We start from the raw sequence: 19,805 nt of genomic DNA, 5'->3' as shown, positions 1-19,805 counted from the left end.
CATGCAGGGAGGTAGATGACCCAAATGGTGGATTTTGGGAAGGTAATGGGGTCACCTTAGGCCCCTTCATCCCGTATTACTTCTGCTCTGGCAGAACACCCAGACTTCCCAATTGAATCAGGCCCTAGTGACCTCTCCACTTGGGGTAAGCAGAAAATCATTGTATAGATCCCAGGCATCACATTATCACAGCTCTCCAGAGAGAAGAGGCTTAGGCCTTGTTGTTTGGGTTTGTTAGCAACAGATAGGATGAAATTCCTTACATGGTCCTTTGGCAGCATAGCTGGAGTCAGAAGAAGGAATGTCATAGGCTTACACATTAAGGGCTCTTTCTCATTATCAAAATCAAGTCATTTTGCTTTTATAAGCAAGATGCTACAGCCTAAATGCTTGGATCACATCTTATCACTTGGGATTTTTCCAGCATCTGGGTTCTCCCTCTATCCTTCAAGGGTTCCTTACGCTCAGGCTGCTGGCTGCCTGCTGGGCTCTCTCTACCCTTTTCAGAGGGAATTCACCTTGCTGCTAGGCTGTGGCAGCGTATCCTCATGTCGAAGTCCTCTTCATCTGAGTTTTGCTGGGCAGAGGAAGGCACCTGGGAGAACCCATCATCTTCTGAGCTGTGAGAGTCATTCAGCGGGATGTAATCCTTCCCTTCCTGGTAGGAAGAATAGTGAGTGGCCTTGCAAGAAGGGGAAGGCTTTTCCACAAAAAAAGAGTTTCACAAGCAGAAACTGTCAGAGCTGGGAAGGAAAATTTCTGGTTTGTGTATTTTCTTTCTCTGGGACAAAATATCTGGCTGGAGAGGTCTGTGCCCTTTGCATAAGTAGCTGTGAATGATGCATGGAGATGTGTGTGAGCAGGAAAACAACGCAGTCCCACAGTTCTCCGCCTTACATGGACAGAGCACTGTGCTCCAGGGCAGCTGCGGCTTAGTCACTGTGGCTTAGTCATGCATGTGAGGGGAACCAGTGCTGAAAGGTTAAAGCCAGGGACGTCAGGATGAGGCAGTACTCAAGCATTTAGCTATCAGCTTCTGAAAGGGAACGTCAGGAAAAAGTTATAAGAGCTGCAAGCTCATTGTAGTTAGATGTCCTGCTGAGCTACTGCATGGAAGTGATTAGTAATAGTTTCAAAGAAAACTGTATAGCTGGCTGCTGTAACGTAGCAGTTGTTTTGTTCACATGGCCGTGACATTTCAATCTGAGGGCAGAGTTTCAGAAACCCTGGTCAAGTCCTGGTTTTCATTATGCAGGCGTGTGGGAAGCAGAAGTACCAGGGCCTTGACTCAGCTGAAGAATTTCAAATAATCATCTGGGGATTAGGATGGAAATACTGGAATGATGACTGAAAGGGCATTCGCCCTGCAAGGAGTGGAGTTATATGAGGATGCAGCTAGGGGGCTGTCACAGAAATGAGTTCTCCAACAGCTCTGGGAAACAGATCTCTGATCCAGGTATCCCTGTGTTATTGGTTGGCTTATGCAAAGATATTGCATTGACCACAGAATCAGCAGAGGGCACAGCAAGAGAGAGAGAAATGGGAGAAGAAAGAACTGCCTGGAGCTGAGCAGGGACACAGAGAGGTTTTCACCTGCTGGACGTTTTCCTGAAGAAGGTTCCCCAGTATCTCCACAAGGTCGGAGAAAGTCGGTCTCTCCTTGGGATCACCGTGCCAGCAGCTCAGCATTATACGGTAGCTGCCAAGAAGAGATGCTGGTTTTATGCCACAGAAACCCCCTCCTACCCCTCTCCACAGGTCCTACCCACAGGGTTCCCACAGTAGCTTCACTGTGAAGGAAAGCTTGGCACCTCCAGCACACTGGCCAGGTGGACTTGCTGGAAGGGTGTTGGTTTGTTATGCACTGAATATAAGAGGGCACAAGGAGCTGATTCAGGCACCTTTGGAGCAGGAAAGCACATTGCCCACTTACAGACCCATCCCAGCATGGGCACACAAAGGTACCTAGAGAGCTCCAATCCAAACCTATCTGGCTTGCTCTCCAGGCAGCTGCCTAGACTGAAGGATGTGTTGGCCCATTCCCCACTCTGTCTGAAAGGTCTGCATCCCACAGAGGGGCTGGGAACTGGAAGGTTTCTGCCCTCCCACAGAGGTCTCTGCTCTGACCAGTGCGGGATCCATGAGGTTTGTGACTCACATTTCTGCCGTGGCGTACTCTGGGGCTCTCATCCTGGTACCGTCTTTGAGCCTCTGGCAGAACTCCTCGTTGATCTGGACTCCAGGATATGGAGATGCTCCTAAAGAAAGTTCAGAGAAGGGCGGGAACATGAAATGTGCCCTCAAAAACCAGTCCTTCTGAGACTGCCCTTCCTGCCAAAATACCAGGAGATGTGGTCATTTCTCATACACAGCCCAAGTCCTTGGTGCTGCCCAAATCAGGCTTCTCAGTTTTGGCATGCAGGGGCCACCTCTGAACGTTTGCATCCCCATCACTCTGTTCATGGGTGGATATGGCCTCCATATTTTTTTTGCCTACATTGGTGTCACTTCCCATAAGTCCTTAGATGTGCTTCAGAATGTCAGGGCCCCCTGCACAGACTCACCCACCAAACTGCTATGTGGGTAGAGATGTTTCCTTCAGCAGCATGATATCCTCATTAGCACTCACCTAGTGAGAAGATTTCCCAGAGGAGAACCCCAAAGGACCAGACATCGCTCTGTGTAGTGTAAACCTTGTCAAAGATGCTTTCTGGAGCCATCCACTTCAGTGGGAGACGGGCCTGCAGGAGGAAGAAGCAAGGCACAAGCATTTAGTCAGGCACATGAAGTAGGACAGCCCTTCTTGTTGCAACGGGATGAAAGGGATGAAAGGAAATCAGAGCTGACAGCTCTGCTCCTCTTTCCGTGGAGGAATGGAGGTTTGGATAGGTCAGAGAGGGATGGAGACACTGGTGGAGGAGGACAGGACATTTGTCATTAGGCCATTGGCTTCTGGTCCCAGCCATGCAAGTTCTACTCCTCCTTTCTCATCTTTTTGTCAAGGGGGCCTAATCTGTTGAGGGTTTGAGAAGATGGCACTCACACTGCCTTTCCTGACATAGTCAGGGTCCTTGTAGATGTCCCGGGCCAGGCCGAAGTCACAGATCTTTACCACGTTGTTCTCTGACAGCAGGATATTGCGAGCTGCCAGGTCTCTGTGGATGCACTGAGGGCACACAAAGAGGATGGGGCAAAATCAGAGGGACAGGAACAACAATCAGAAAGTGCAGAGCACCTCCACCCCCCCTGCGAGCCTGAGCTGTAATGGGGAAATGGTGGAAGTGGGAAGGAGCTAAAGATAAAAATTTCAGAAGGGGATGGTTAAGGAGAGGTTGAAATACAGGAGGACTAATTTCCTGTCTTTGTGTACACATGACTACCTCAGATTTCCTGAGAAGTGTGAGGTAGATCACGGAATCTCTCTGTGTGTCACCTATAAAGCAGCTGTAAGCAGGTTTTCTCTCATCAGGCATGCACAAAAGATCAGGTGAGCAAAGGAAAGGCTGAACTCACCTTTCGAGATGCCAGGAACTCCATGCCACGTGCTACCTGGAAGCTGTAGCAAATCAGGTCTTCCATTGTCAAGGGACTTTGCCACAAGTCATCCACTATCCAGGAGTACAAGAAAATGATTAGACAGTGAGCAATCTGCTGTCCTGTTTGCCTCTCTCCAGGACTTGTGGGGTACAGCCAGTCTCTCAGTGAGATACAGTTAGTTCTCAGTGGTAACCGGAGTAATCAGCTCCCCTCTAATATTTTCTGCTTAGGTGGCAGGAGACACACAGCAGGAACCTGCTCAAGTGTGAGGAGAATGAGTCCAGCCTCCAGCACACGTCAGTCAGAGTTGTGGGGAATGGGACTGGAACAGACTTTGAAGGTCAGCTCATCATTCCTGTCCTAGGGAGGACCCACCGAGATCCCCCTCAATTATCCTTTCTTCAGGCTAAAAAACCCCAAAGGAATTTAATCCTCTCTTCTGGGTTTATAGAGCCTATTACAAGAGATGATGTAACAGCCCTGTTCAGGGAATTGCCGTGCAACAGTGATCAGCTCCAAGGCTGGGTCCCAGCTCCCCACTGATATTCCCTACCCATTTCCCAAACTAGCCAAGTCTGGCATTTTTTTGGTGGCCCAGGTGAGGAGCTGCTGCCAAGGCTGGAGCATTACCTTCCTGGATGGGGTGTGCTGCCTGGCTCTTGTGCATGAGGAAGCGGTGGAAGATGGCGCTGTCGCTGGTCCCGGAGCGGCTCCTCCTGTCTGCTCTCACGGCCTCCACGATGGACTGCACCTGGATACGCAGCCTGGGAGACTTCTCCTGGCAAGGGGACCACATGAAAACCCTCAGCAGGCAACACACATTGTAACCCCTGCACCCACGCTCTGCAGTCTTTTCCTGTTCTTAAACTGATCTTCCATTGCAGAAAGAAGGACACAGGGTGTCTTTGTCACACTGTCAGATCATGCATCAGGCTGCACATCTTCCTTCCCTAGACATGGGACAGGTCCCTAGGGGCAAAGGAAGCTACTTACCCTGTAAGGACTGAATCCTTCCCGTTTGGTCCGCAGGTAGTTGGAGAGGTTGCCATATTTGCAGAACTCAACAATAACCATGAGTGGACCTGGTGAGAAGACACCAAGGGTCAGGGCAAGAGGTAAGAGCTTGAGCTGGTCAGAATTTACCCCAACTCATGTTATGTGCAGTCCCACTGAGCTGTGACATCTGCCCTAAGTGCACACAAACACACTGATGACCTCCTCACACATCCCTGTGATCACACATGTGGCCAGCAAAAAGGACACGGGACAAGCACTTATCTCTGGGAGCAGGCACAGCCTGTTGCCCTGGGATATTTACCATTGGGTTTGGTACAGGCACCCAGCAAATTCACCACGTTGAGGTGATTCCCGATGTGAATGAGGATCTTCAGCTCTGACATCAGTGCCTTGTGCTCGCTCGCGGTAGCTCCCTCTGGAAACACACAGACCATGTCATGATGCCTCCTCACAGCTTTTCACTCCCCCTCACCACCCTCCTCTTAGCAGCATGTTAATATGAGTCTTGCTGAGGAGGCTGTGCCCTCAAAGCCTCGGTACATTTTGTTATTGTGTGTTCCCATATGAAATGTCAAGCCTTGTCTGGAGATCCCAGGATCCCTGCTGTAACACGTGCGATGCTCCCTGCAGGTGCAGGGACCCAGGGCAAAGGACAACACAATCTGTGCCCAACAGATTTTTCCTTGTGATAGTTGTGCAGTGAAAAAGATCACTTGAGGCTTACATACAGATGCACCCGTTTGAATCTCTGCCCTTTCGGCCTCCAAACAGAAATAACGAGCCATAAAACAATTAGGAACAAAAGACATCTGATTCTTTTTATCACAATTGAAGATAGGAGCTGTCTCAACTCAAGCCCAGATATCTTTTTATGATTCCAATAGCAAGCACAGTGTCATACCCCTGCCATCTCTCTGTACTTCATCTTCTCTCAAGCGCCAAATTCGCATCAGTTCTTGACCCTCTGTTTTACCCTCAGGGTGTGTTCTCTGCTTTTGTGTGCCTTTTTCATACTTCTCAGTTTCCCCATATGCATTTTGTCTTAGTTGAGAGTTTGTAAATTTAGCCTGAGAGACAGAAGCATCCTCTTGAGCTGCAGCTGATGGGCCAGGTGAGAGCCATGCCTCAAAGGACTGTAAAGCAATCTTGCATGACAGGCTTCCCCCTGCATTGCTGTGCAGAGCATCTGTACACTTGCAGTGGTAAGTAGTGCTCAGATGAGCCATGACTTGGTTTCCACACACAGGCCACTTCTGGCCAGAGTGTTTTGTTTGGTGCCAAATTACAGAATAATGTTTTGGATGCCTGATTGAGAGAATAGCTATAAAAGTTTAAAATCTCACTCTGGATTGACCAGGCTTTGGGTGCAAAGCCAATTTAGCCCTCAGAGCTGGGTAAGAGCTGCAACCTCCTTCCTTACCCAGCTCTGAATCTGTCCCATAAACACAAAATACAGGCACATTTGGAAGAAGGCAATTGGGAGCAACACTTCCTTTAGTGACCTGCCAAAGAGGGGCTCCAGATTTCTGTTTGTCTTTTGAGACAGATTTTATTCTTTGCCTTTAAAGACAGCTAAATTTCCTTGAAAGCTGAGTTCCCAAAGTCTCTACTGTCTGTTTAGCCACTTGCCTCCCAGTGCAGCTGAATGGGGACAAAGCATCCATGAGGGGAAGACAAGAACATCAACTATGTTGAGGCCAAGAAGCTGTTAATTAAGACAGGCATTTGCAGGGTGGACATTTCCTGGCAGGTGCTTCATTCATTGCTGTCTACACACACTGCATGTTTTGCTTCACTGTCCACATACCTTTCAGCATTTTGACTGCTACAGTCTCACAGCTGTTACTTTTATTGATCCCAAATGCTGATGCTTCCACCACCTTCCCAAAGGCACCGTGACCCAGGACTTTACCTACGGACAAGGAAAGAGGCAGTGTGAAGAAAGGCAGGTGCAGAACAGGCAGAATAGAATGAAAGAAAACAAAAATCCCAACAGGAAACCATGGGAAGAAGAAAGAAAAAAATACCATAAAGGAAAAGGAAGGAGTGGAACATGTGCCCTTTCAGGTGGCTGCTTGCTGTGTTGGTGAGAATAAGAGAAGGGATGATGGGAGGAACTGAGACAGAGCTGGCATGGACAAAGCAGAGGAAGGAAATGGCCCTGCAGAAGTGAGGGGCTGTTTGTTGCCCTCAAGCAACAAGTTGTTGTGTGTGGGAAAGGTAAACATGACCCCTTGCAGCAGAGCAGCCATGGCTAATGTCACTGCTCTGTGCCTCAAAGGTAGTCTGCTGCTCTTTAAACCCTGCCAGACAGAGAACAGGGACTGCAGGTGGGTGTCTCAGCACAAGGACAATAAAGGATGCAGTGCTGGACTCGGGTACCTGCTGTGAACTGGACTGCTCTGTCCAGACTGCCACTTGGAGAATATGGGGATGCGTTTTAAAGCATGCCCAGGGGTCTTCTGGTCTCAGAGACTCCTGTGTGGGTACTTTGAAAGAGTCTGGGCTTACAGCTGGCTCAGACCTGTCCATAGTCAGAGCCAAAGAGATTTCCCAGGCACAGCTGGGCTTTAAGGACAGTCTGGGGAAGAAGATGGGAAGCCTGAGGCAGAGAGAAAGCATTAAATGGACAGAAGTGTGTAAGAAATCTGGAGGGTGAGTTTGAAGGGCTGGTGGGCAGTCCTGACCACAGCATGCAGTGGCAGGGAGGGGTCTGGCTCACCGAGGCGCAGGCGGTCTCGTGGGAACTCCCACTTGCTGGAATCATAGGGCAGGTACTCGCACTGCTCCTCCAAGGGCACCTCGCCGGGGTCCATGATGATGGAGAGGTAACCTGTCTTGATGTCTGCATGGGCAGGCTGCAGGAATTAGCCAACACAAAGGGTGAGGAGGTGCCCTCCCTGCCCTGGGTGCTGAATCCCAGAGGGGATTTGTATTCTCTGCCTGCCTTAACTTGCTACCCCCTATCAAAGGCCATTCCTTGTCACCTCCTTTACCACTGCCCTTATGCACCCTGTCCTTGGCAGTGAGAGCACTTGAAGCTTCACTCAGTGAACTCCTTTTCTTAGTGGGTGATGTCATGCAGCTCCACATCACCGCAGTGGTGTTGCCCCAAGCCCTGCTATGTCACCTCCCCTGCCTGGCACAGAGACAGTCACGTACCCTTTTGATGTTGCAGAAGATGAGAATAAGGAGGATCCAGAAGAAAACAGCAATAACCCCAGTCCCAATCAGGATGACAATCTCCACATTGGTCCTGTCATCAGAGCCTGTGGGGTGGGAGGGAAACTGCAGCTTCAGAGATTCCCAGTCTGTGCCCCAGCTCAGCCATCCCTTGTGGCCTGCATCAGATGACTGGGGATGTGTTTGCCTGAGCTAAACATGCTCTGGACTACAGATTAGAGCACCATGCCACCAGCAAGGCCAAGGGGCTTTCACTGCCTCCCACTGTCACAGGGAAGAGGTGTGGGACCTTGCCCACAACTCTTACACCATCCCTTCATCCCCAGGGGAGTTGTGGCTGCTGGTACCTTCCACGGAGACGCTGGCCGAGGAGTTCACACAGCCCTTGGCATTGCAGACACTGCACAGGTAGAGCCCAGCATCCTCCTCCCTCACCCTCTGAATGCTCAGCCTCTGGTTGAAGTCCGCCAGGTCAATCCCTGTAAGGCACAGAGGGTCGTGGTGGTCACTCACAGGGAGGGAAGATTAGTATACTGGACTCACTCAGGCTCAAAATCAGGCTCCTGTTTTTTGCCTGATTCATTTTAGATGTCAGAATGAAATCACACCAGCTGGTAGAGGATCTTCTATGGCCTGATGGCCTCAGAAATACCCTATAGGGGCCTTCGCCAGGCAATGTATGCAGGGAACAAATCCCCCACCAAGCATGCTGGATAGGGACAGTGCCCAGGCAGTTCAGCTGGTGTGTCAAGTTCTGCTTCAGCTTCAGGATCTGTCCTTTTCCCTATGCAACGTGCCTGGATCCTTCCCACGTTCCTTCCATGAGATCTAGGTTGCTCTCTGCTTAAGCAGAGATGCCAGGCACTGGGCTGAGAGTAAGAACATGAATGATTTATCTCTCTCTGCTCTCCAGCTGCACGTGCACATGCACAGACAGTACTGAGCCAGGCCCTCGGGCATAGACTTGGACAGTGAGACTGCATCAAACTGGGACAGAATTTGATTAAAACAAGAGTCTGGCCAATTCAGAGAACGAGTGCCTTTGCCTGGGCACAGCAACTCCCAGAACTCAGCAGCATTCAGATCTCCAACAGCTGAACACTATGCCCTGCCTTTGATTCACCCCCAGCCCACTGTACCTGACACTTCTTCCACCAGTTTCTCATCTTTGTACCAGCTGATTTCAGGAATGTGGTTGCCGTCCACCTTACAGCGCATCTCTATGGAGTCGCTGACGTTCACCCAAATGTCTGTCAGGTTCTGCTTGAGGCGGGGGATCTCCAGGGCTGGAGGAGCAGGGGAAAATGGGAAACTGATTGATCAAAAGAATATCTGTGTTCCTGGGGGGCTTTGGGTCTCGGACCCCTGCTGAAGGGTGTCTTGAGAACCCAGGTGCCCTGCCTTTGCCACCTTGAATTTAGCTTGCTTGCGTGGCTTCCCCTGGGGACGGACTGGGAAGCTCATGGCAGCAAGAGCACCAGCTCTCCTCTGTCACTCCCGCCAGCCCTGTGGACCCTCACCCTGCACAGAGATGTATTTCTTGTGGCAGTGCTTCTCCCGGGTCTTCCTGTTCTGCACCTCACACACGTAGTCTCCCTCCTCGTTCAGGGAGATGCTGGGGATGGTGAGCAGCAAAGTCGCATCGTTGGAGTGGGGCTGAAAGCGCAGTTCCCCCTGCATCTTGGTGGCATAGTGGTGGACATTCTTACAGTCCAGCACAAGGGGATTGCCCTCTTCATCGTGGAGCTTGGAGAGGTTCAGCCGATACCACTGCAGGTTCTCATAGGTGTAGTTGTCTGCATTGCAGCTCAGCTGTAGGTCCTGCCCCTCTATGGGCTCTTCCGAGGGCTGGGACTCAATCTCGAACCCGTCTGGAATGGCTTTCAGGAAGGAAATGAACATGTGAATGAGTTTTCATGGCTGAGCTGCCAGACACAATGAAACTGGCTCCTTGGGCTCAGCTCTCTGAGATCCGCCTGTCCTCAGGGTAAACAAAACCACTGCAGAGTAGAACTGCGACATGTAAACTGCTGGCAAGCACAGCTTAAGCCCAGCGAGTGTTATGGGATATTCTGAAGTCCCCGGGTCAGATTAAGATGGGGTCACAAATGAAGCAAGCTGGAGAGATCTCAGTTGGGCCGTTACTGCTCTCAGCTCAGCTGCACCCTTCTGGTTTGCACACATGCCTGCTTTTACATGTGCAAGCAGTGACACAGCAGCCTGGACAACTGCACGTGCGGAGATTCCTGGAGCAGCCACTGGAGATGTGCACCTGCCTCCACAACAGCTGGTGGATCTGACAGCACAGGCACTACCATGAGGGCCATGAGCCCAGCCTTCTGGGGTCTGTCCATAAGATAAGCCTCTGCTGTGCCCTTGCTGGACTCCCTGTCCCAATGGACAGGGACAGACTCCTGCCAGCACGGGGCACTGCTGACAGGAGGCTTATGCAGCCCCATATGGGCCACGACTCCAGCCCACACTGCAGGGCTCTGGCTTCTCCGAACTCATCTCCCTCCCACCACCAAAATCCCATGGGGACTCTGCCAGGGCTTCAGGCCAGCGGGACCTGGCCTGGGAGTGGGTCGGATGGTGCCACTAGAGGATGCTCTTGGACCAGGCACATCCCCAGACCAGGGAGCTGCCTGGGCCTGAGCCAGCAGTCTATCCCCAGCCCAGGACCTGTCCAGAACCTGCCCAGGACCTGCCAGGGCTGCTCCAGGACCTAGGTACAGCAGCCCCAGCTCACCCCCAGGTCTGCCTGCCAAACTCTGCCTGTGCTATCTGCTGCCAGCCCTGCTTTCCTTCTGGCTTCCCAGTCACTGTTGAAGGTCCTGACTGTGAAGGGCAGGACCCAGCAGCTCTAGGGACCTGCTTTTTTCCAGCAGAGAGCTCGGCTGGTGCAGGGAGAGGGGAGGTTTGAAGTACTCACTGGTCACGTAGAAGTAGATCAGCCGCTCGTCTCGACCCACTTTATTAGAGGCAATACACTTGTACATGGCTGAGTTGTTGGCCTCCTGGATGGCCAGTTTGCTCACTGTCTGATGGGGGAAGAGAGCATAAGGAGGAGTTAGGAAGAGCAAGAGAGAAGAGAAGTAGGCTCACTGCTGCTCTCTGGCAGGCAGCAAAGCCCACAGCAAGCCCAGCTCCAGGCAGCAGCTATACCTGGGAAAGGGTTATGCAAAAATAGCCCCTTATTCAATAGCCCTTTGTGCATTTCAAGCCTAAAAGTTGGCTCTAGCAACAACAACATGATTTTATTCCCAATCTCTTCTCCTTTTTATGGAGCCCAGTCAGCATAGATGCCTCACCATGGAAGCAAAGTTCTTGCTGAGCCCCTCGGGTCACCATGGGGACAGTTACTGCTCCCCTCGCTGTGCTCAGCAAGGGGGACAGTAACATGATGCAGGTCTGAGGGGATGGCTAAGCTCCTGCCAAGCTTTATTTATAACAGTGAGGAGAAAGGGAAAGGATTCCTCTGATTCCCTGAGTCCTCTGCAGTTAAGTGGCTACTTAGTGTCCCATAGGTTCAGTAGAATTTACAGGTACTTACAGGCCTGCCATCACTCCTTTTATCCATAAGGAGAAATCAAATCTATGAAAGCATCCCAGCTCTCACCAATTCAGGAAGAACAGTCATCTTCTTGCTTTAAATTCCAAGTGTACACAGACACGGTCCTAAAAGCTTCCTCTTCCATCTTTCTAGCAAGACATGACTGAGACTGGGCAAACAGCCAGGCTGCCATCCTGGGAGCATGGACCCAGGAGATGCTGCTTCCAAATAAGCCAGGAAAAGCAGCTGGGGAATAAGGCTGCTCTCCTCCTCCTGCTGGCTCACATTGCACATGTGTGAGCTGCCGAATGTGTTACAAGCACTCCCCTTAGAGGAGACCTGCAGTTTGAAGCTCCAGTTTGAATGATAAGTTAATCACACGAAGAAATCCCTCTAATGAGACAATGTCTAAAATGCAAAAATAATGTGTTCCTACTTTGCCTTACAAAGGGAAACTACTTTGCCTTTATTATTCATCCCATAGACTTGGGGAAGCATTTCCATTGTAAGTGGCAATGCATTAGCTTGGGTTAACCAGAAGGAACAGTCATTCATTCAGTGCCTACTCAATGCAGCTGAAGTGACCTTATTACCAGTACTTTTGTGCATTGCCTTTTCCGTTTCTTGGGGTTATTCAGTACAGCTGAAGTGACCCTATTGCTGGCACTTTTGTGTGCTGCCTTTCCTGTTTCTTGGGCATTTTCCTTCTAATCTGCAGTGTTACGTTTGAGTTGGGGTTTCTGGATCTGACATCATCCTGCTGCCTGCAGTGCATGGCTGTGCCCTGCACACCCTGTGGCTCGTTCTGGCCTTACCAGACAGAATAAAACCCAGGAGGATGGGTAAAAGAAGACATGCAGAAAGGAGCAGAGGGAGTGAAAGCAGATTTGAGGGCATAGCATCCCACTCTTTTCTCCTAAAGGTCTTGCACATCCCTGGAATGCACAACCTAATTTGAAGCTCCTGGACAATTACAACCAAACAGACGGAATGAGAGGGACACGGCTGAGGAACAGGAGGAAGAGAATGAGGAAAATAGGGAAAGATCAAAAAGGACCAAGATGAGTGTCACATCTGGAGATGGACGCAAGGGCTTCTCACTCAGGAGCTCCCACCACCCGTGCTTTTCTCCCTGGGGGACACCAACTGCTGCCTCTCCCTTCAGTTGCCCTGGGAGGAGAAGCATCTGCTCTTGCCACTCTTTTGGCAGAGTGATGAACTCCCAGCCAGGCCAGGGGACGGGAAGTGCCTTTAGAGGTGTGTAGGAAAACAGGAAGTGACTTTCGGAAACAGGGGCCCATTTGTTTGTTCTGCATCCCTCTGTGAGCGGCTGGTGCCCGACACCAGCGGGAACAGGAACCCCGTCACGGCGCAGACCTGACACTCGCAGCTACCAGAGAGGCAGAAAGAAACAGGCAGCAAGCAGGTCACACACTACACACTGCAATGAGGGAGAGAGGCTCCTTCCAGAAAGGAAATGCTGTGATGGAGAAGTGGGCTCTGTGGGGAACACGTGCTCTCACTCACAAACCTGCAGTGGATGGATGCCACCATCTCCATACCACCCTCACCCCCCTGGGTTGGGGACAGCTGGATGAAATGCCCCACCAGACACATGCACATTCCCAGGGCCAGGGATTTCCTGGCCAGTTTGTGACTCCTGCTTTCCTGCCCAGGCTGCTCTGCAGGGTTTGGCTCTACAAGATCAGCCTGTGCTCAGAAACGGCCAAGGGAGCCCTCATAGCACACGTCCCTCATGCCCTCCTTAGCTGGATGCCCTGTGTTCAACAGCAATCCATGTAATCCCTCCTGTGCAGTCAGACCCAGTGGGAGCCTCTCTGGTCACAGGGTAATTTGTCAGAGACGACAGCTCTCCCTCGCCCTAGGGCTGCCTGGTACTGCAGAGCCCCAGGGCTGGGAATGGCTGCTGATGGTTCATTTTAGAAGCAGAGGTGTGAAGCCCTCCCCAAATCTGTCTCTGCCAGGCTCCTTTCTAGCCTGCTTTTGCTGGCTGATGGCAAAGGACCCCTGTGTCTCCAGCTCCCTGCCCCCAGATGGGTTTGGGATACAGCCTCACCTTGTTACGCCCCTCCACGAACTCCACCCAGGTGTCAATGCTCTCGATGGGGTTCACTGCATCCTGCTGTGTCACGTCTTTCCAGTCCTTGCACTCGGGCATCCGGTCCCGCTGATGGCGTCTTGCTGCCCGGTGCCTGCTGTTGCTAATCCAGCAGCCAGGGAGGAGCAGGAGAAAGAGGAGAGAGATGGAGAGGTGGTCAGCTGGGTAAAAGGCAGCAAAAGTGGCTTTGGGTCCCTGCCCTACAACTCTGCAAAATTTCCCAGGTCTTTCGGTTACACAGTTCTGATGTGCTTTATAAGGGTGCTCTGCAACCACTAGTGAGGCAAAAATCTGTACATGTGAAAATTGAGGCAGAGAACAGATACAGGTGTCCCAGGCAGTGTCTTCACCCTCAGCCCTGGGGTTTCATCTTTCCTTCCTGAGTGGAGAAAGGCAGAGGTGAAATCAGTTCACGTGTGCCTAGGGCAGCTCTTGATGTCACTTTGCTCAGCACCAAGGCCTTAAAGCCCTACTGGGACTGAGAGCCAGGGATGTCACCGACTGGCTGGTGCTGGCCTGGAGAGCAGAGATGGTGCAACATCTAAGGGCACAGCACCCAGGGGTGCTCCTGCTGCTTCTGATTCAACAAAAAGCAGGAGGGACACATCCCAAGTAAAGGTGCTGCTGGGGGATGGTGGTACCTCTTCAGCCTGAGACAGGCGAGTGGGGAGAAGTGCCCGAATTTGTTGGGGACCCGGGATGCTGCAGCCTGCAGGGTGCTTCTGGAATGTGGGTCGAGGAGGAAGATGGGAAGGTCTGCCCAAAATCCAGGGTGGCAGGAGTGGAGGGAGAGGCTTAGTGTAGCAGGGGAGCAAGTGGAGCTGAGTGCCCAGGAGCAGTGGTAAGGGTGTGTGCAGGGCAGAGCTTGGTGGGGCAAACACACCGGTGAGCTGTGTAAACAACAGGAAGTGAGAAAGAAGCCTCCTGCATCCTCTGGAGCTATGCTAGGCAGAAATATGGTGGCCTTGGGAGACAGTGCTCATAATTCACAGGCCCCTCTGCTTCCTGACAGGGCCACAGTGCACTTGCATGCAATGGAAAGCTCTCCAGCATCCCTGGCTTGGCAAAAGCCTGCACAGGGTTGCAGGACCTGGCTTCCTCCAGGCACCCTGATGTCCTCCACCCTGACTGCTCTGGCTACAACTCCCCAGCATCCCTTTTTCTTCTTCCTGTGAGACTGTCACTAAAAAATGCCACTGCAGCTCTGCCTGGTGCTGTTCCAGCTTTACAGGGCACAGGCAGTGAGCATGCATCCTTCATGCCTACCTATTGGTGCTGCTGGCACAGACACCCTCCTGGAAAACCATCCAGAGATCTGCTGCTTCCCCAGGATTCAGCAATTGTTCCCCACAAGCAGCAGCTGCCTATGAGCACTTTTGCTTCCATCATTACCCAGGAGAAGACATAGGACAGAAAAACCCTGGGGACCTCAGGGCAGGAATGGGATGAGCCCCAGTTGCTGTCTTGGGGTCTCACCGAGGGGCTGGGACAGTTTCTCCTACAATCTGCCTCAGTTTCCCCATTAGCACAATGATCAGTGGTTTTATTGCAGATGCTGTGAGGTGTGGCTGTGTCATGGACATTCACTGACAGATGTAGATGACTGAGGATGCAGGGGACACTGTGGAAGTTGTTGGTGTCTGGGACTACTCAGTCTGGGCAAAACTCCTACACTGAGAACAGGTGTCTCCACTCTGCCTCCCCACGAGGTGAGTGGGTGTACAGTGCTCTGAGCTATCAGTCAGTGCTGTCCTCCTCGTGCCATGTCGTGGGTGGGACAGCAGAAGTGAGACGGGGTCTGGGGCACAACCACAGTCACAAAAAGCCCATAATGCCAAACTGGTGCCCTGGGAAGACACAGGTGTTGGAAGAAATGGCACTTACAGGCTGCGTCGGGAGAACATCCGACACGGCATCCACGGCCTCCACTGCCACTGGATCACCTCTGGTGCTGGGATGCCATAGACAGTGCAGGTGAGGGCCTGGGGGCTCTTCTTGGAGTAGATGCTTGGGGAAGAGGCTTCCTTCTCATGGATGCGCGGAGGGACTGCAAGGATCAGAGTGACATTGTAAGCGGCTGCAGGCTCAGCCACTCCTCCCCATGCCAGGTACAGCCCTTCCCAGACCTGTCTGTGGAAAGCATGGGAACTACAGCTCTCCAGCTCTCAGGGCAGCTCAGGCCTGCAAGGCACAGCAGGTCATACTTAGGCAGATTCAAGCGACATCATTTCTCCTTCCTCTGTCTGGGTGTTGCAGGGCTCAAAGCACTGCCTGGCATCCCCCAGTCCAGGGTCACAGAGCCTGCTGGAGGCACATATCCAAGCAGCAGTGCCCTTCCATCTGGATCCTGTATGACAGGGACCAGTTTCTGCTGTGGGAAAATTCCCTAGGAGCTTCCCACCCAGAGGAACTACTCCAGATCGAGACTTCACGTGTGTGGCAGCTGCCCTGCCCCCAAGTCCGCATCAGTCAGGGTCACCCTCAGCAGCATCTCCAACTGCAACAGATGGGAAGTGGCCCCTGAGCAAGGACATACCCTGCCCAAAGTGATGGAGCCAGGAACGAAACTGTGCCGTGCCACCCAAGCCAGAAGGAACCAGCCTCACTCTAACCAGAGAGTCCCTCAGCAATGGGAGAGGAAGAGATGATGTACCAACTGCTTTAGGACAGCAATGGGGACTTGGTCTTGGAGCAGCCCAAAGGCTGGGGCCGTGGGCTCAGCTCTGCCCCCCGGCCCATCCCTGGCCCTCCCTTACCATTGACGATTAACTGGAGGCTGATGTGCTTCTCCAGCCCCGCCAGCCTGTTCCGCAGAACCAGCGTGTATGTCCCGGCGTGCTGCTCCGACACATCCTTGATCTGCATTGAAGATTGAGATTGCTTGGGAATTAGCTTTCCATCCTTGTACCTGCGGGGAGGCAGAGAGAAAATGCAGCCGTGGGGAGGAAGTGTCCCACTGGCAGCTGGGCAGGGGTTTGCACAGTTGAGGTGCCCCTTGCTAGCACTGAGGACCTCTCTGGGGAGGACACTGGGCCTTCCCTGGACCTGAGTTACAGATCTGTGCATCGATTCATATGGATGAGTGTGGGGCTGGGGATGCTGTAGCTCTGCCCTGAGCAGTGAGTGAGTGAAAAGCTCCCAGCTCTGGCCAGCTCTGGTGGAAGTGCAGCACAGATGTTGTACACAGCCCATCCCACTACCTTGCACCTCTGGGCAGCAGAGGGTCAAGAGGGACAGCTCCTGTGGGTGCTCTGCTTGGCTGCTCCAGACAGTGCAGAGCTGCCAAGCCAAGGCTGTGCAGTTGAGAGCCAGGGCATTTGGGAGAAATGACCCCCATGGGTGGAAAAAAGTGACCACAGAGGGACACAGCAAGGGGGCCAGGCTAGGCTTTCCCATTTGGCAGAGGGAAGAAGGAGAGGACAAAGCGGCTCAGGCTAAGAAAGGTGAGTTACCACTGGAAGTCTGGTGGGGGGTAAGCCACGACTTTCACGGGCAGCTTCACGGCTTCGTCTCCTGCAGTGGCTTCTATCACCGGGCCCTTCCTCCACTCCACGTTGATGAAGGGCTTTTCTGCAAGAAAAAAAGTGAGCATGGAGGAGAGCACAAAGGGACAGGCTGTCACCAAGCTCTGCTGCTCTCCACAGGGCCCAGCAGCAATGACCAAGGACAAGACAGGCTGTCGTGGCAGGGCAGCTGAGATCCTGGCACCTGAAGAGCTGCCTCTGCCTCCCTCTTGGGAACCACTGGGGACACAGGGAGACTGGTGACTTCCTGCTGCTGGGACACAGCCGCCCAGTCCCAGTGATGCCTTGTGCTCCCGCAGCTGGTGCCTCCCAGGCCAGCCATGCCACAGGGGCACTGCATCTGCTGCAGGGCCATGAGACTCATGTGTCCTGCCATCCCACTGCATTTGGGCCAATTTGGTGTTGGCACCTCTCTCTCTTGTCATCTTGGCACCATCTTGGCTGAATGTGACCGTGCTCCCAGTGTGGTGCTGGGACACAGAAAGGCCGAGGGACTGGAGGAAGGATGGGTCTCACTACAGCAGAGTGGATGGAGGTGCAGGAGCTGCTCTGCTGAGCCTTGGGACAAGCACTGCCCAGGCAGCCTGGGGATGGGCTCTGCTGCAGCTCAGCTCTGGCCGTGGCTCTGTGAGGCAGAGGAAGGCGCCGTACCGTGCACGATGACGGCGGTGCTCTCCTCCAGCATCTGGGCACCGTTGGTGGCAGTGCATTTGTACTCGCCCAGGTCCTGCTGGCTGACATTGTGGAGGGTCAGGATGCTGGAGAGCTCCGTGTGTGTCTGCAGGGACCGGCGCTCAGGCTCCACCACTGCTCGCTGTGTCTGCGGGAGACGACAGAGGGGAAGGGGATGAAAGGCATCGGTGGGATGGGGCTGTGTGCATGGGCTCCTCACAGCTCTGATTCTTGCTGCCCAGTGCTTGCCTCTACCTGGACAGGTTTCTCCACAACTGACTGCCAGCCTCAGGGATGGAAAGGCAACATGTCCTGTGTACTGACTGCCTGAGGCTGAGGTCAGAGCTTAGCACATGTTTTGCTCTTATCTGCAGCCCAGGAACCAGGCTGGGAGCCCTATAGCTACATGAACTAAGTGATGCCATCAGGGGACTCCCCTGTCTCACCATTCCCAAGAGCCAGAGGCGGGGAAGGGACCACCTTGCGGGCTCTTGGTAATGAGGGTTGTGTTACTAGAGTAGTTCTTTTTAAGCCAATTATTTTTGCTCTGGATTTGCACTGGTGGAATTGAATCCAGTGTTTTCCCAGTAGAGCCCCAGAGCAATAACACCTCAGCAAGGAGGCAGCTTTCTGTCAGGAAAAGGGGTCTTCCCTCTGTCTGCCTTCTGCTGCAAGAGAGAAAAATGGGAAAACACTCTGACCAAGATGCCCAGGGCACAGCATAGGTAGGACCATGAAGCAGAGCCCTGTGAATGATGTGAAGAGGGAACAATGAATGGGCAGGAGGGGATGATTCAGACAGAAATGGTACAGAACACAGGGAGCTGCTCTGTTTGCTGGTACCTGTTTTCCAGGGTAAGTCCAGTGGAAGCGGACGCCAGAGTTGAACTCAGCCCACACTGTGCAGTTCAAGACCAGCTTCTCTCCCACTAGCAGCTCCATGGCTTTCTTGGGATACAGCTGGATGTCATACATCTCGCTCCCTAAGGCAGAATAGGCAACAAAAAACCATTTCTGATCTATTAACTCCTTGACTCAGACTGTGCAGTTACAGGAGGTTTGGGTATGACCTCCTGCTGCTCGGTGTATGTTTCTGGCACACAGTAGAGGAGATATAAGCACCATGCAGAGTCTGTGTAGCTAGAGAGGACCATAACAGAGTCACCCACACTGCTCCCCTGCACCTTCCCAAATATTCACCTGCTATATGGATGATGAAGAAATTGGATTTGAAGACCTTCTTGTCGATGACAGTCTCACACTGGACAAACAAGAAGTCCCTGATCATGTGTGTCGGTACCTGCACTCCCTTCTTGTTGTCCCAGAAAATGCTTTTCCCGTCAGGGTGGATATAGAAATTTTGCTGGAAAAATCAACATTTTGCCAACTGAAATAAGAGGGTAACAACATTCCCACCCCACCCCTTCCAGCCTTTACACTGGCTAACACATCCCTTTTGTGGGAAGAAATGATGCAGCATCTGTGCTGGCCTCCTGCCCTCTCCTCCCGAGGGTTTGTCATCTAGGAATTGCCTCCCCTCTACCCCGAGCAGCCGCATCCTGCACCACGAGCCTCTCCATCTGCAGAGCAGGCCAGAGACTTCCAGGAATGGAAACTTCTAGAGATAGCTAAGGAAACTGATGCTGGTGTCCCAAACATCAGCCCCACCGGGATGAGTGCTGACCTTGGGTAGTGTCCTTCCCGGGCAAGGGAAAGGCCCCTGGCCCCCAGAGTGTCCCTGGAGGCCTTTGTACAATAGTAACACTCATCCTGGAAGGATGTATTTGCATTGTAAAAAAAAAGAAAAAAAAAAGGGAAAAAAAGGCAAAAGCAAACTGATAACAGAGCTGTTTTTAGTCTTGAGCCCCAGGGCTGCAGCCTCCTCCCCTGTGGGGATGCCGACCACCTAAAGGGGTTGTAGATCACAGAGACCAGGCAAACGGGGGATGCTGTGGGGAAATGGGTTTAAAACAAAGTCTTGTTTTGTTTCATAGAGCTCCAGGGAAGAGAAACAAGGTTGGCAGGAAACCCGTGGGGTCTGCCCAAGGGAACTGGACAACACAGCTTCAACCAGCAAATAAAACAAGGAAGCCAGTGGCTTGTACTTTCCATGGAAAATTTATCCCATGCATTTTCCTTTCCTGGCAGTGCCTGTCCTGCTTCCACTCAGGCAATTACAAATGCAGAACAAATGCAATAC

General features: G+C 52.4%; 1 protein-coding gene and 1 long non-coding RNA gene across 4 annotated transcripts in view; one reads left to right on the top strand and one right to left on the bottom strand.

The window, feature by feature from the left end:
• Window positions 1-19,805, bottom strand: part of FLT4 (fms related tyrosine kinase 4) — a 58,099-nt gene that overhangs the window by 6,414 nt on the left and 31,880 nt on the right. For all 3 annotated transcript variants that reach the window (XM_027682868.1, XM_027682869.1, XM_027682870.1), the window contains exons 5-27: window positions 18,806-18,968; window positions 18,449-18,588; window positions 17,585-17,753; window positions 16,862-16,979; window positions 16,166-16,317; window positions 15,294-15,456; window positions 13,368-13,512; window positions 10,670-10,778; window positions 9,258-9,617; window positions 8,877-9,023; window positions 8,085-8,216; window positions 7,717-7,823; window positions 7,277-7,412; window positions 6,362-6,466; window positions 4,856-4,969; window positions 4,531-4,619; window positions 4,168-4,315; window positions 3,514-3,608; window positions 3,044-3,166; window positions 2,630-2,741; window positions 2,159-2,258; window positions 1,594-1,699; window positions 519-658 (exon numbers count right to left, since the gene is read on the bottom strand). In XM_027682868.1, the coding sequence (XP_027538669.1) occupies window positions 519-658; window positions 1,594-1,699; window positions 2,159-2,258; window positions 2,630-2,741; window positions 3,044-3,166; window positions 3,514-3,608; window positions 4,168-4,315; window positions 4,531-4,619; window positions 4,856-4,969; window positions 6,362-6,466; window positions 7,277-7,412; window positions 7,717-7,823; window positions 8,085-8,216; window positions 8,877-9,023; window positions 9,258-9,617; window positions 10,670-10,778; window positions 13,368-13,512; window positions 15,294-15,456; window positions 16,166-16,317; window positions 16,862-16,979; window positions 17,585-17,753; window positions 18,449-18,588; window positions 18,806-18,968 (3,173 nt within the window). The remainder of the gene's footprint in view (window positions 1-518; window positions 659-1,593; window positions 1,700-2,158; window positions 2,259-2,629; window positions 2,742-3,043; window positions 3,167-3,513; window positions 3,609-4,167; window positions 4,316-4,530; window positions 4,620-4,855; window positions 4,970-6,361; window positions 6,467-7,276; window positions 7,413-7,716; window positions 7,824-8,084; window positions 8,217-8,876; window positions 9,024-9,257; window positions 9,618-10,669; window positions 10,779-13,367; window positions 13,513-15,293; window positions 15,457-16,165; window positions 16,318-16,861; window positions 16,980-17,584; window positions 17,754-18,448; window positions 18,589-18,805; window positions 18,969-19,805) is intronic.
• LOC113967350 lies at window positions 4,029-19,692 on the top strand. The gene is made up of 4 exons (XR_003534135.1): window positions 4,029-4,135; window positions 4,567-4,652; window positions 14,962-15,118; window positions 19,600-19,692. It is a non-coding gene; the product is annotated as an uncharacterized LOC113967350 (long non-coding RNA).

This window comes from Neopelma chrysocephalum, unplaced genomic scaffold (assembly GCF_003984885.1).
Source record: "Neopelma chrysocephalum unplaced genomic scaffold, ASM398488v2 Primary Assembly neopelma1_63, whole genome shotgun sequence".
Taxonomy (NCBI): domain Eukaryota; kingdom Metazoa; phylum Chordata; class Aves; order Passeriformes; family Pipridae; genus Neopelma; species Neopelma chrysocephalum.
Note: the sequence above shows the minus strand (reverse complement) of the source record. Positions and strands in the feature narration are given on the sequence as shown.